General features: G+C 41.4%; 1 protein-coding gene across 2 annotated transcripts in view; it reads right to left on the reverse strand.

Annotated features, from left to right (window-relative positions):
- ITIH2 (inter-alpha-trypsin inhibitor heavy chain 2) overlaps positions 1 to 15,625 on the reverse strand; it is a 38,471-nt gene that overhangs the window by 4,520 nt on the left and 18,326 nt on the right. For both annotated transcript variants that reach the window (XM_032624811.1, XM_032624810.1), the window contains 10 exons: positions 13,907 to 14,075; positions 12,814 to 12,939; positions 11,255 to 11,436; positions 10,222 to 10,407; positions 9,709 to 9,848; positions 7,714 to 7,883; positions 5,820 to 5,957; positions 1,476 to 1,589; positions 803 to 1,001; positions 75 to 247 (listed from right to left, as the gene is read on the reverse strand). In XM_032624811.1, the coding sequence (XP_032480702.1) occupies positions 75 to 247; positions 803 to 1,001; positions 1,476 to 1,589; positions 5,820 to 5,957; positions 7,714 to 7,883; positions 9,709 to 9,848; positions 10,222 to 10,407; positions 11,255 to 11,436; positions 12,814 to 12,939; positions 13,907 to 14,075 (1,597 nt within the window). The remainder of the gene's footprint in view (positions 1 to 74; positions 248 to 802; positions 1,002 to 1,475; positions 1,590 to 5,819; positions 5,958 to 7,713; positions 7,884 to 9,708; positions 9,849 to 10,221; positions 10,408 to 11,254; positions 11,437 to 12,813; positions 12,940 to 13,906; positions 14,076 to 15,625) is intronic.

Here is a 15,625-nt window from a genome sequence, read left to right on the forward strand (position 1 = left end):
AACCTTGAGCCAAAGTTGCTCGAGACCTAGGGTGGTCAGTCCCAAACCTGTCAGACGGTCCACGGACACTTTACCTATCAACCCGTGTACATTAAGAGAAAACTTGTTTGTGGGGGGGATGTAGATCCCCAAAAAGTCGACATTGATCGGATGCTTCTTCCAAACGCGATGAAGTAAAACAGAGAAGGACATCTCTTTATCCAGGGTGATAGTCACAGTTTTCTCTTTCTTCACCGAGACAAGCACCCTGGTGGGAAGTCAAAAAGGAGTTAACGATTCCAGAACAGACTCGTTTTAGAATGTCATTCCTCTCCCACCCCTAATATGACTTCACTCTGCCCCGTACAATCCCCCCAGTTTTCTAAGAGCTTTACGACATTTTGGCCACAGAACGTTGATTTATCTCCCAGCGCTGAAATTCTGTCAATGTATACGTTTCCGTATCAACAATGAACAGATACTAATGGGAAGATATTACTCGTAGGACAAAATCATAGTGTTTCTGAGCACTCTGACACACTGGGCTGGATTTCAGTTGATGGATTCATTCACACGTCCAACATGTACTTATTGAGTGCTTACTGTATGCCAGGCGCCAGGCTAGCACTGAGACACACTGTGACCAAAACACATAGACTCTACTGCCAGGAGCAGGGCAGGAAGTAACAAAATTTTTTCTGAACCTTGACTTCTTCACATTTAAAATGACGATTTTGAGTTTTATGTTTGTGTCACGCATGTCTGGATTTGTTGATGTAGTCACGTGTCAAGGATACGCCCTAATTCGGATGTAACTACTTGCCTCTGGTTAAGGACGTGGGCCGTGTCGGACCAGGACAAGACAGATGTTCGAGAGCCCCCGCTCAGGGAGATGGTCTCAGTGCTGATTTCTATTTTCATGTCCTCACGTTGGAAATAAAATCCCAGTTTCCCAAAATAGGTGCTTAGTTTTTCATTCTTGGGCTTCTTGGCACCGATGAGCTGTCCATTGACCAAAATCCCTGCAAGGAAAAAAAATGTTTTTTTCTCTCTTGTGCGCTCTTTTTCTTTCTTTCTTTCTTTCTTTTTTTTTGCACATGTGGGCACCATAATTCAAATTTATAAAACTTGACAGAATGGGAAAATTATTTTTTTATTTAGCTTCAGGATTTACATAATATTTTTTTCCTCTATAATTCTCATTTTATAACTATTTTATTATGGTTTAAATTAATCATATCACAAGTTCTGCTAGTTCATACTCAGAGTATTTTATCTAGAATAGTTCAAATAGTTAGGAATATATTTATAATTCATTTCTCACTATCAGAGTTTGAAAAGAGTAGTTTGAAATATATATATATATATATATATATATATATATATATATATATAAGATTTTATTAAGGTAGGAAAGAAAGAAATCCCAGGTAGTGACAGTGAAGAATGACCATGATCTAGTAGTCTAATTCTAATATAATATCTTTTTATTTTACCTAATTCTGGATCAGAAACAAGGTTGAGGATTTTTCCAGGTTCTGAGTCAATATTGAAACAAATATTCTTTTGGCTTTTTGGTAGGTAGATGACGAAGTGTGGGTCATTTTCAACTGGAAAATATACAAAGAAAATGAAAACAAACAAAATCATAGAAAGGAAGATTAATTTGAACAGTATTTTATTCCTGAACATCTTTAATTTCACAACAACAAATGTTTATTGTGCTCCTACTATATGCTAGGTACTGTTCTAGGCACCAGGGACCCAGTGGTCCAAGCGCTGTCCCTTCCTCATGGAGCTGCCGTCAGAGTTCTAGGTTATCTTACAAATATAATGTATACTCGTTTTGTAGCTGTCACATATATTCTAGGCTAGAGAGAAAAAAATGAAAAGAAAGACATTAGGAATAAGAAACACAAGCATACACACTATATGTATAGTATATACTACAAATGCACTACGTATGCGTATATACAGTGACTGTGTGTATAGATAGGTAAAATACCTGTATTTTTAAGTAGTCATACACAGTGCATAAAAATAAAAAAGACATAATATTACCTTTTGGCATACAGATTAATATTGATCAATTCCAAGAGCAATGAAGGATCAAGCTATTCCCAAGAAAGTACTCCTTTGTTACTAGACACCATTATTCTGGCTGATCTTTTTTGTTTGTTTGTTTACCCATTCAAAAATATTTGGTAAGAAAAAAACCAAACCATGTGCAAAAGTCTGAATTATGCAACGCTTGGTGTAGCTATAAATAAGTCATGGTCTTTACCTTCAAGAGAGAAACAATTTAATGAAGGAGTGACAAAGACTCTCTCCTGGGACTAACTCTACTCAGGCTTCCCTGAACTCTTCAAGTTTGACCTCAACTTTTGGACTTCCATGTTCCTCTCGGCATTGTCTAATTTTAGCAAAAATCCTACTAAGTAGGTTTAGCTAGAATCCCCCACCCTCCAAATCTGATCACCCTTGATATCTCTTCAGGTCCCTCCTCCCCCCACCAACCTCAAGTGAGGTCTGATTACCTGGCCTGCCTTCAGCAAGAATCCTGTTAGGTTAGTTTAACCAGAACCCCCCCTTTCCACTGATGTTTCCTCTCAGTAATATTCCGTTTACTGACCTCAGCCTGGTTTTTGTCTGTAAATTCCCACTTTCCCATGGTGTGTTCAGAGTTGAGTCTTATCTCCCTCCTGCACTGCAATACCCCAATGCAGTTGTCCCTACACCCATCATGAATAAATTGTTCCTTACCGTGCTTTAACAAATGTCTGAGAGGTTGCTGTTTTCTAGATGCTATCACAAAGCTCTTTGCAAATATTAACTAATTCTCACCGCAGTCCTGCAGAGGACAGGTGACCTGCCCGAGGTCACATCACAGCGTTAATAAGTGGCAGAGTTATGACGCAAAGCCACGCCGTTTGATTACATGCCTATTCTCCCAACCATCCTGATATGCTCCTTCAAGTGTGTGTTTGGGAACTTGAAATGGAGGATAAACTCATCCAGAACTGGAACAAAATCTTGTACTTCTTTGCACCCCTCACACCACCAAGGTCATGCTCTGTAGTCAATAAATACTTGGTTAATTGATTTAGTGTAGGAGCTGGGCATGAGAGGGCATCATTAAAACACTCAACAAAGGTTCCCAGCTCTTTGTTTTTTTCATCAAAAAAGTCATCGTATTATGATAGCCTCTTCTTTCCTCTACACAAATAGGGTGTTTTGAGATCACTTGGCTTGAAGGAAATTGCTTTTATTAAAGATAATGATGGGTTTTGCCATTTTGATGAACCTAAATCCCATCCATCAGAACTGGTGAGCAGCAGCGAATCAGTACTGCCGTAATGAGTGGATAGATGTCTACCAGAAACAGAAGATCATACTGAAGTTAGTCTGTGCAGCCTTCCATTCTGATCAGGTTGGAGGGAGATTGAGGACCTGGGGTTAATGGGTGTAAGACTAGCCAGCATTTACCGAGCTTCTCCTAGGAACCAGGAACCTACTTTAGAACCACCTTGCAGGTTATTATCATCCCCATTTTGAAGGTGGGCTGAGACCTGTAGATGTTTCAGTGTCCAGGCCAAGGTCATGGGGGCAGAGTTTGACCCCAGAACTGTCTGATTCTCAAGACCTTGTCCTTTTTGGTTGCCTCATACAGCAGAGACAAGAAACTCGGAGCAAGCACTGCATTCTTACTGAGAAGAACACTTCAAAAGAAATTGGCTCGGGCTCTACATGTTTCTCTGAAAGTTTTATTTTGCAAAGGAACAGTTTAAGTGACTCATGAACTTGTCACTGCAATCAGATCTTCCTCTCAGAAGCCACTCGTTGGAAACACATAGTAAAAATGGCTGTTGTGCAAGCACAGCAACCTTGGACATATAGATTCCCTCCTCATGTGCCACTTACGAGGCTGTCACTTCTGAGAGTCACATGCAGAGCCCTTCGCCAAAGCTCCATAGTTGGAGGTGATGTGGGAGGGGAGTGGAGGGTCCTCTGTCTGAAGCATCACCACCAATGAAAGGGTGAAGAAGAAGATCACTTTGGGCCCCCAAATAACAATTTCAGAGCTAAGTCGTAGAGGTGGGATGTTTTAAAATATCTCTATCAAGATACTTATTAAAGATATTTAAAGATATCATAAATACCCAAAGTCCTTGCTGTGTTCTCTCTGTTATAATTCTATGTCAGGTGAGTGGTAGGTGTACAGTCCTGAGAAATCAGTTCTGAGGATTTCTGGATAGAAGAGTCTTACATTCCAAGCAGACTAGAAAAGCAGCACATTTCTAAGAAGCTACACCAGAAGCTACTCTGATATTTAAACTGCAAACCACCCGAGTTAAGCTGGTACTTTGGACCTTCCAAGAGGGAGAGGGATGTGCTCCTTCTTCGAATGTTGAAATTTACTCCTAAGTAAAAGGCAGAAAAGGGACACAAGGTTTCTACATGGGACCAGCCAATGGGTAGGCAGTGGAAATCCCTTTCACTGAAAGGCATAGTGCAGACCAGGAACAGGAGAGAAGATAGTTTCCTATTTCCCCCAGGCAGCCCCTCTCTCTGGTTGAGAAATAAGACCCTGCAGAGGTTGACGACCAGAAGGCAAAGAAAGAATCTGCACAAGGAAGCCAGCTGCAGCTGCCAGGACCCTCGTGAGGAAATTCATTTTCCTGGCTTTCACACGATTGCATCTGCTACCCATGCCTGCCACTGAAACCACTGGTAGAAAGATTTTTAAATGCTGAGCAAAACTAGGATTTTCAAATATGCTGTTGATTAAAATCAAGTAAGCAAATTAACAAACAACCTCACAAAATAATGTATGATAATGCAGTTATATAGGAAACATTCAAGTATTTTTGATTATAAAATTGATAATAACACCTATTTAGGGACTTTCCTGGTGGCCCAGTGGTTAAGACTCTGTGATTTCACTGGAGGGGGCACAGGTCTGATCCCTGGTCGGGGGAGCTAAGATCCCACATGCTGCATGGTGCGGCCAAAAACAAACAAAACACCTATTTATTGAGTGACTCTAACATGCCAGCTCTGTAAGATGGTTACACATTTAATCGACAGCTGTGTAAGTAGCTTACAGCATGATACGTACTTACAGCTACGCAAGTATCATGATGCCTGTTTTCAAAATGAAGGAAGTGAAGTGCAGAAATGTTAAGTAACTTAAGTTCAAATGAGTGTCATGAACAATCTCCAAAGAAGATGTCCTTTCCATTGACACACATTGGCCCTCCCCACACGAGAGGTGCATCTCTTCCATCCCAGAGGGTTTGCCTTGTACAGTTGGAAATGGGGTGCTATGGAATGTGTTGTCCCCCCCCCAATTCATATGTTGAAGCTGTAACCACCAACATGATGGTGTTTAGAGGTGGGGCCTTGGGAGCTGATGAAGGTCATGAGGGTGGGACCCTTATGATGGGATTTGTGCCCTTATAAAAGAGACACTGGAGAGCCTGCCCTCTATCTCTCTCTCCAGTGCATACACAAAGGGGCCATGTGAACACACAGGAAGACAGGTGCTCCCTACAAACGAAGAAAATGAAATGTACCTTGCTGGCACCTTGATCTTGGACTTCCCAGCCTCCAGAACTGGGAGAAATAAACTTCTGTTGCTTAAACCACCCAGTCTATGGTATTTTGTTTTGGTGGCCCAAGCTGACTAATACATGGGGCCATCTTCTTTCCATGGAAGGCAACAATGCCTATAGAAGGCTTCCAGTTTTACCAGGATTTTTTAAACGTATACCAATGCTCCATGGCATTATGGTCCAATTGAGATCTGGGATGTGGAAGCATTGTGGAAGTTCCCTTACCTCTCATCACGTGTGGAGGAGGGGTTGTCTCAAGCACTGGAGCACCAACCGCAGGCATTGGGACCATTGGTGTCGGTGAAGGGTTCACCCAAGGTGGGAATGAATTTGGAGCAACTCTGTTGCCATAATACAGGGCACCTGCATAGAAAAAACTGTACCCATTAGTTTCCAGGTTTACTTTTCCATGGACATTGCTTACAATATGAAGAATCTGTTTTATGCAGACAGACCCCAGAGGTTTTCAGCTAAGGTTTTCTCCCATTATTTTTATTCCTGAGTTCTCTATCTTCCAGCTCCTTCTGTCATCATGCTGCGAGGGCCTGCTGTAGGCTTCTCTGCAGAGTCTGGGTCCTGGGCTAGGGTCTGTAGTAGGAGGAACCAGCCCTCAGAGGTTGGGGAAGGACCTTGTGCCTTCACCATAAACTGGGGAGATGAGGTCCAGCCAGACTCTGGACGGCATCTTCTTGGATCTATTCCTATCTACTCACCAAATGACAATCAGAAAGCAATAAGGATTTACTGTACAACACGATATTCAATATCTTATAATAACCTATAATGGAAAATAATCTGAAAATACATATATATATATAAAATGGAATCATTTATGCTGTACACCTGAAACTAACACCATATTGTAAATCAACTATACTTCAATAAAAAAGAAAACAAAACAAAACAATCAATCTGAACGATTTAGTTTCCCAACCAACCAATATCCCCTACTGGTTGCAAAAAATTCATTTGGGGGCTTCCCTGGTGGCGCAGTGGTTGAGAGTCCGCCTGCCGATGCAGGGGATACGGGTTCGTGCCCCGGTCTGGGAAGATCCCACATGCCACGGAGCGGCTGGGCCCGTGAGCCATGGCCACTGAGCCTGCGCGTCCGGAGCCTGTGCTCCGCAACGGGACAGGCCACAACAGTGAGAGGCCCGCGTACCGCAAAAAAAAAAAAAAAAAAAAATTCATTTGGCTTTCTGATATGCAGTCAGCTCCTTGTCTCTGAGAAAAAAATGCCAGTTCACCTAGGCATTTTATTCAGGGGATATAAAATCACCTATAAATGCCAGGTCATCTAGCGTGAGTTTCTCCCTGCATAAATTTAGCTGTGAGGCTCCAGGCTATTGTAACTGGAAGTCAGAAGTAAGAGTTTCCTGAAGCCTGGACCACTGTCATAAAGTTGGCATCTCACTTGGACAGAATTAAAAATGCAGAAAATGATCCCTCCAGTGAATGCTGGTCATTCTCAAGATTGTTATAACAGGACCAGTCCCTAAGAAAGGGAGGAAGGAAGAGATGAGTAAACCAAGCTCTTCTAAATGTGGGCACACGTGCCCTTGGGTGTACCCTGGGACATTCCACGAAACACAGAGATCGTGGATAGCTTTTACGGCAATTTTGAGCTTCTTAGCTTCCATATATATTTTTCCCAAGAAAACCCTTTCTCCTAGTTTAGAAATGGAAGGCACACCTTTTTCCTGCCTGCCTCACCAAAAACCTCCCAGGAATTAAGTGTCCATTTGAAAATCGGTGTAGTGCCCCAAAACGGAATAACTCCAATGTCTAGGAAACAAATCTATTTGTTAGTGAGACAGTTTTCAATTCTTTGCTTTCAACAGGATTGGAGAAGAGCCTGACATGTCATCTGATAGACCATTAAAAATACTTTTTTGAGTACTAGATTCTATATGAGTTTTGTATATGACTTCAAAGAAGTTCAGATAAGTGACTGCCACTGCTGTAACCAAGTTCTTTCCATTCCTGTTTACTTTTATCTATGTCAACAAGGCTTATCAGGGCTTAGGCTTATAAAAAAATATCAGGTTGGCCAAAAAGTTCGTTTGGGTTTTTCCGTAACATCTTATGAAAAATTTCTCCACCAGGTAGGCAGACTCACCTGAACAACAAGAATGGTCTTGTGGAGGGGAGTCTGCCAGCATGCGTTCATCCCCGGCATCATTCTCAATCACCAAGGCTGTGAGGGGGGTCACTATATGGTGATCCAGAGACATCTGCAGGATTGTTTTTGTAATTTTCCTTTTCACAGCAGCTGTAGGAGCCAGGCTCCTGTACTCAGGAAACAGAGACATTGGACAGCATCACTAGATTTAACTCCACCACTTCTGGGTCCAACTGGGACCCTGGGGACCATGAGGTAAAACAGAATTAACTGGCTTCATGAAGCTTAGTATTTCGTCTATCCATGCAGTCCTAAGGAATTTTTAAACAGATTATTATTTTTCTTAACTGAAGTATAGTTGATTTACAGTGTTCTCTGTGTTAATTACCGCTGTACAGCAAAGTGCTTCAGTCATGTATATATATATATATATATATATATTCTTTTTCATATTCTTTTCATTATGGTTTATCCCAGGATACTGAATATAGTTCCCTGTGCTATACAGTAGGACCTTGTTGTTTAGCAGATGTAATAGCTTACATCTGCTCACCCCAACCTCCCACTCCACCCCTCCCCCGACCCCCTCCCCCTTGGAAACAAGTCTAAATAAGTTATTTTTGAGAGCAGTTTTAGGTTCACAGCAAAACTGAGCAGAAAGTAGAGCTTTTCCGTATACTCCCTGCCCCTTCCCCACCCGACAACCTCCCCCATTATCAACATCTCCCACTAGAAGTGGTACATCTGTTACAATCGATACATCTACATCTACACGTCATCATCACCCAGGGTTCACTTTTGTGTTGTACATGCTATGGGTTTGGACAAATGTATAATGACAGGTATCCGTCATTATAGTGTCATACAGAGTAGTTTCACCTCCCTAAAACATCCCCTGTGCTCTGCCTGTTCATCCTTTCCACCCACCGCTCCCTGGCAACCACTGACCCACTTTACAGGGATTGTTTTTTAAAAATCAATATTTAACGTCTGCAGCAATTTGCTATGTACCTTTACATGCACCCAGTTGCCTCTGTAAAGATGCAGGGACAGTTCTCACTTACTTTAAAGCCACAGCTTACAAACTTGTGTCTGTTTTAGAATCTTACTGACATTAAGGATTTTCTCTCTGAGCACCGTTATACAGCTGTATTTCATTTTTTCCAGCCCCGTTCACACCACCCTGCTCCCTCTTCCTAAGAATCTGATCGAATAGGTGGAGGCGGGCTGGGGAACAGTAATTTTCTTATCCAAACACCCCCCTGTAATTCTGATACACGTGATCAAAGAACCATACATTACTCTAGAAATATAGTTTTTATATTGGAGCATTTAAATACCAGTCAGCTGAGAAGCCAGAGATGAAATGGGTACCTATAGGAAGCCCTTACTTACATGATATCAGAATTGCATAATCATAAATTTCTCTTTGGACAATAATCTATTTTCAGGAGTAAATGCAAATGAATTCCTGATACCCATAGCAATGATATGGATGAATCTCACGGGCATCACATTGAGTGAAAGAAGCCAGAAACAAAAAATACAGTTTGTATCATTATATGAAATTTCATCATAGACAAAACTAATTGATAGTGACAGATGTCAAAAGAGTGATTTCTACTCGAGGTGGGAGGTGGGTGTTGAGTGGAAAGGAGAATGAAGGAGACTTCAGAAATGGAAGAACTGTTCCGTGTCTGGATAGGGTGCTGATTACGTGGGTGATGTGCATAAAAATTCATTAAACTGTACATTTAAAATGAATGCACTTCACATGCTTTATTGTATGCATGTTATATGTCAAGAAAAGAGAAAAAAGAGTGAACCCAGCTTGAGTTAAAACTGCCTGAAACCAGCGGAAATGAAAACTCCAAACCCTGTAATAATTTGCTGCCCTTCTTGGTTCCAAACTCTTTTTTTTGGTCTATTATGTCAAGTATCCAAGGCAAGTGTTTTGCTTTTGCAAATCCCTGTGGTGTACGGTCTTCTTACCGTTCAGCCAGAAGTTGGTTGATAGTCAGATAGGCCCACAATTTCTTGGTGAAATCAGGATCTGCATGCTTGTCTTTGGATAGAAAATCCTCCAAGCCATCCATCTCGGCCAGGGTTTCCAAGACTAACTCTGCATTAGCCTGGACAGTGGAAGGTTCAGTTGAAAGACACCAGTGGGGCAGAATTGTAGTTAATCAATTCACATTTTCCAAAGGATCTACTGTGAGTGAATCGGGGTAGCAGGCAACTGGAAGGGGAATGCAAAATAACCCAAAAGAATACACGAGAGGAAGTAAGTGCCAACCTCTAGAGTTTGGGATGGAAAAGGTCAGGATTTACACAATAGTTGGGAAGATGGCACAGATATTCTCAGGCCTTCCCTTTCGCTTTTTGCTTTTATTATACCCACATGATTCTTGGAATTCAGAGTATCAGCCTGTTAATATACAAGATGTCTCTCGTATACTAAGGGGACAATTAGTATTTTTAGAATGAGCAGATAAGTAGAAGTACCGAAGTTGCAGTGATAATACCCTGTAACTGCTCCAATTTATCAGGGTCAACTTTTCCTGCCACCACGATCTCTGAGCCTCCAAAATAGTTATGGAAACTGTTTTGAGTGACATCTGTTACTGGTGTTTGGGGATAGTTGAACTGAACATTCCGGAGCAAGGGAGTCGAGACCTGGTTGTAGAATTTCTACAATTCATAGAAAAAAACAGAGAAATCATTATTTTCATATCACTTTATAGATCTAAAGCATTTTTCTCTGAGATTCTTCAAGTGCTTAGCAGACATCGCTCAATTTATTCTCCCAGGATCTCTGTGGAAAGCTATGGAAAATTCTCATAGTTACTCAATGAACTGAAACAGAGACGATCAAGACTTTGTTAAGAATATTACTCTTGATTTCAGAGCCCAGCATATTTTCTTTCTGTTATGACGAGCATGAAAAGCTCATGGACTCTCATAATAAGTCAGCTGGGTGGATATCCCCAAATTAGAACCTGTCTCTTACCTGTCCCCAGGTTTAAATATGGTGCCTGCTATGGTACTGACAGAGGGTGGAGTAAAGTATATTCTTCTTCTCCTTCATTTTTTCTTGTCCATTTAGTCAAAATAAACAAGTAATTGATATCCTTTATATTTAAGGAAATGTACAGGCTATAGTTTGACTTGTGTTGCATTATAGAAGTTGATTTCCAAGATGCCAATGTACTTTAAAGGGAGAACAGTGCCCATGACGATTAGGAGGACCGATGGCTTAGCGGGACTGGAGAGACACAAGAAGCTGTGATGTGTCTCCCAAGACCTGTTCAGGGAGTAGGGAACTTGGTATCCATCACCTTACCGCCTCTCATCTCACTGTTACTGCAGGTGTACAAGTGGGGGTGGGGTGCATGAGAAAGGAATAGAACACTTCCCCGATTCTTGTGACCTAATATAACTGACATAATGACAATTTTTACTTAAATTCAGCCATCTTAGGCATCAGATATTGCTAGTTGAATGATTTTAAGTGAAAAAGAACAGAAAAAAAAGTTACCTTGAGCTGGGCAGAAGTGTCCTGGTTTCCATAAATCCTTTGCGCGATCCCACGGTTTTCGTTGGAGAGTCTCTTCAAAAAATCATAGTCAACATCAAATCCTATCCCCAAACTGAACAAGGAGATGTTTTCTCGTATGTTCTGCTTCACGTTTTTCTGAATTTTTGACAATTTCAATTCCCCTAAGGATGATGACAGGAAGGAAAGGAGTGAGAAGCCAATGCTATCAAGATTTAGGAAAACGCATGGAGGGCAGTTTAGCAAAATTTGTCCCAATTCAAAATGCACCTATGCTTTGACTCCGTCACTCAACTTCTAGGAATGTCCCCTAGAGATGCCCTCATACATGTTTAAATGAAGGACGGACAGTGGTATATAGCAACGTTATTGGGAATAGCAACACATTAGAAACAACTTAAATGTACACCGATAAAGGAGATGGGTTAAATTATGGTATATTCAAACTGAAATACTATGCAGTTATAAAAAAGAACATGGCAACTCTTTATGTGTTTATATTGAATGATCTCAAAGGCACATTTTTAAAGGGGAGAAAAACAAGGTGAAGGTCAGCGTATGCAGAATGCATCTGTTTACATGTATGTATGTGTGTGTATATATTTTCACATATTTGTGTGTATATGTATATACAGATACACATAGAATATCTCTGGAAACACACACAAGAAACTGGTAACCAGTGACTGTCTCCCGGGACAGGAACTGGATGGTTGAGGGTCAAGAGTAAGAAACTGACAATTTTTTAAGCTTATTTCCTTAAGATTTTATTCTAAAATTGAATTTTAAAAGTCATCTGATCCAAGCACTGAATCTACAACAAATACACAACAACTGCCATTCTGCCTCGCTCTCCGTCTTTCTAGAACTCTGGTACCTTGTCAGGATCGCATCACTGGTTCTCCTTCCACTGAGCTGTGTCAGGCACAGTTAGGTACATCCTTGTCTACAAGACGGACTGCAGCGCAATCTAGCATTCACTCTCACTGGTGCTTGTCCGTGTAAAGACGCAAATGAAGCAAATGAAAATAACAGTGTATGTAATAGAAGCAGGGAGACGGCGAGCCGTTGTGTGGATAAGAAAACACACAGGATGCATCAGAGAGAAGTAACCTGTCCAGGTGCAGTGAGTACATGGGGGAAATTTGGAGAACAGTGGGAGAACAGGTCACTGCAGACTCAGAGGATACATCCTCAACACACACTCTCCACACACCACCTCGCACACCTTACGCTGAGGAAATAAACACACTGCACTAGTATGTATCAGCAATCCTCACAGCATGTGACTCAAATTCAAGTTTCCCCACGCTGAGGAGGTGAAACTGAGGCATTCAAGAGCGTCCTCCCCCCAAACGTCCAGGGACTGCTTTAAGTGGAGTGAATGCTTCAGGGTCAAAAGAACCCTTCTTTCAGGAAGCACGGCTTTAAAATGGCTTAGACACTCAGGCAAATGCATCTGAGTTCCCATTTTGAGCAAATCACGCTCCCAAGCAACAAGAGTAAAAATATTTATCACTAAAAATGTAAATGATACTCGCCTACTGTCGGATCGCCGTCAGACACCAAAATGATCAGCGAGACCGCGTTGGGGTCCAACAGTCCCAAGTTATTGGCTTCATTCAAAATAAAGATGGCCCGCAGCAGTGCTTCGTTGATATTCGTCCCTGTGAAAGCCGTAGAATGTGCTGTTCTGTTACATACTCTTACTTTCCACAGAAACAATCACGTCTTGGGTTCAGGTTCATCTGTTTGGTGATGACTCATGTATAGTTTATTCAGTACCCAAATCATTCGATTGCCTTCTAAATTTTGACCAGGCTGGTCCAGATCCCCCAGTGGAATAAAATATTCACTTTGTAGTCAATGGTTCCCTTAGAGATGAATTAACCCTTTCAAAGCACCAGTCATTTTGTTAACCACCAAACTGAAGTTACCTAATTCAGCCTTGCTGACATACTTGGACACTGTCCTGTAAACAATTATGTGTTATGAAATGTGATTTTTTTCTTTTTTTTTAAATTGAAGTTTAGTTGATTTACAATGTTGTGTTAATTTCTGCTTTACAGCAAAGTGATTCAGTTATACATATATATACGTTCCTTTTTCATATTCTTTTCCATGATGGTTTATCTCAGGATATTGAATATAGTTCCCTGTGCTATACAGTAGGCCCTTGTTGTTTATCCATCCTGTATATACTAGTTTGCATCTGCTAATCCCAAACTCCCAGTCCATCTCTCCCCCACGTCCCTGTCACCCTTGGTAACCACAAGCTTGTTCTCTATGTCTGTGAGTCTGTTTCTGTTTCATAGATAAGTTCATTTGTGTCATATCTTAGTGATATTATACGGTATTTGTCTTCCTCTTGCTATGCGAGTCATAAGAAGGCTAGTATCACTTACTGACACCCTTTTCTGAGGATGGAATGGTTAAAAACGTGTGTGGGATGGGGTATGAATTATGCTTTCACCATGACCATAGTATTCATTGTTTAATAATAAATGTATTATTTAAAGCAGACCACTGCAGACTGGGCAAAGACCACTGGGGTAGGGAATCATATTTCTTAAGTGAACCAAGATTTGAATCCTATGGGAGTTTCTCACTGGGCTGTGGGCTAAACCTACTTACCTCCACTGGGCTGGATTTTGTGAATGTAATTCTTGGCATCTGCAATCTGTGTTTTAGTAGCTGAGACTAAATCGTTTCTCCAGGTTCGAACATTGTGGTTGAAATCAACCATGGAGAAATGGTCTTCAGCGCGTAGATCATCCAATATGGTCTTCATCGCTTCCACTGTCTGTTTTGAGAGAGAATAGAGAAGGGTCTTAATACATAAGCTCTAAGCCTAAGATGAAATGAGGAAGACCAAGAATTCATCCTAGTCATCTTTCAAGTAGTGGCTCAAGCTGTAATTTTTCCAGAAAACCATATAAATCCACTTGAGTCAACACAGATCTACCTCTCCTGTATTCTGAACATGTATTGTCTGTATTTTGATACTTAAACTTTTACTGTCTTATTTTGTCATGCATGACCAGTCTCACTAGCTTGACTTTAAGTTAAGGATTATGAGCCTCAGGTGGCCCCTTTGTGGTGTCTGAGAATCAAATGTATTTCTCAAGTGCATCTACTCAGCCTTCTCATCCACTACCACGTAATTATTGCTTCCTGTCTCCTTCCCCTTCAAACCACCAACACCCCCCTCTCCTGTCTCAGCTGATGACCTGGATTCCTACTTCACTGAGAAATGCAAGCAATCAGAAGAAAACTCCCACAACTCCCACCACCATAAAATCCCACCTGCCAGTACTTGTACCCATAAACTTTTCCTTCCTGCCTGGTAATGTAGAAGAACCGGTAGTTGTATTTCCGCCTAATGCAAATCCATCCACATGTGACCTAGATGGCATTCTCTCTCGTCTACTGAAGGACATGGCTCTAGCAACTGCCGTTTGCCTCTCCTGCATCTTGAATTTCCCTCTGTTGGTACATTTCCATAAACAGAGTAACATGCTATCATTTCTCATTCCTTAAAAAACCTCATAATGTACCCATTTCTCAGCTTCCCTTTGCAATAAAATTCCTTGAAAGAACTGTCTAAACATACTGTCTCCAAATCTTCTTCTGAAATACATTCCATTCAGGTTTTCACCATCATCCCTCCACTGAAACGTCGCTCGTCAAGGTTGCAGTGAAATCCGGTGGACTATTCTCATCTTATCAGACTCAATGTGAGCAGCATTTGGACCAACTGGTCACATCTCTCTCCTAATATAACTTCCTTGTCTTCTTCCAGAGCCTTGGACACTCTTGGTTTTCTTCTTCTTTCGTTGGCTACTTTTTCTTCTTTGCTGGTTCCTCGTCTTCTCCCCAGATTATTCTAATTATTGGAATAGTGTAAGTTTGACTCTTGGTTTTCTTCTCTTATCTACACTTACTCCTTGGCGTTCTCACCTGGTCTCATGGCTGTGAATACCTTCTGCATACTGGTGGCTCCAAAGTGTCTATCTTAATATCTCACCTCTGAGCACCAGATCTGTAGAGCCAACAGCCTGCTTAACATGTTCGCTTGGGTGTGTAATAGTCATCTCAGACTTCGGTGATGAACTAAGCGCCCGACACATAGTGGGTGCTTAATAAATACTTGTTAAATGAGAGAAGGAAGGAAGGAAGGAAGGGAGGGAGGGAGGGAGGGGTGAAAAAACTCTTGTATTAGAGCAGTGGTTCTCAACTGAGGGTAATTTTCTCCCCAGGGGATATTTGACAACGTCTGAAGACATTTTCGATTGTCATGACTGGAAGGGTGGGTGTCATTGGCATCTAGTGGATAGCGGCCAGGGATGCTGC

This window comes from Phocoena sinus, chromosome 2, assembly GCF_008692025.1.
Source record: "Phocoena sinus isolate mPhoSin1 chromosome 2, mPhoSin1.pri, whole genome shotgun sequence".
In the NCBI taxonomy this organism is placed as follows: domain Eukaryota; kingdom Metazoa; phylum Chordata; class Mammalia; order Artiodactyla; family Phocoenidae; genus Phocoena; species Phocoena sinus.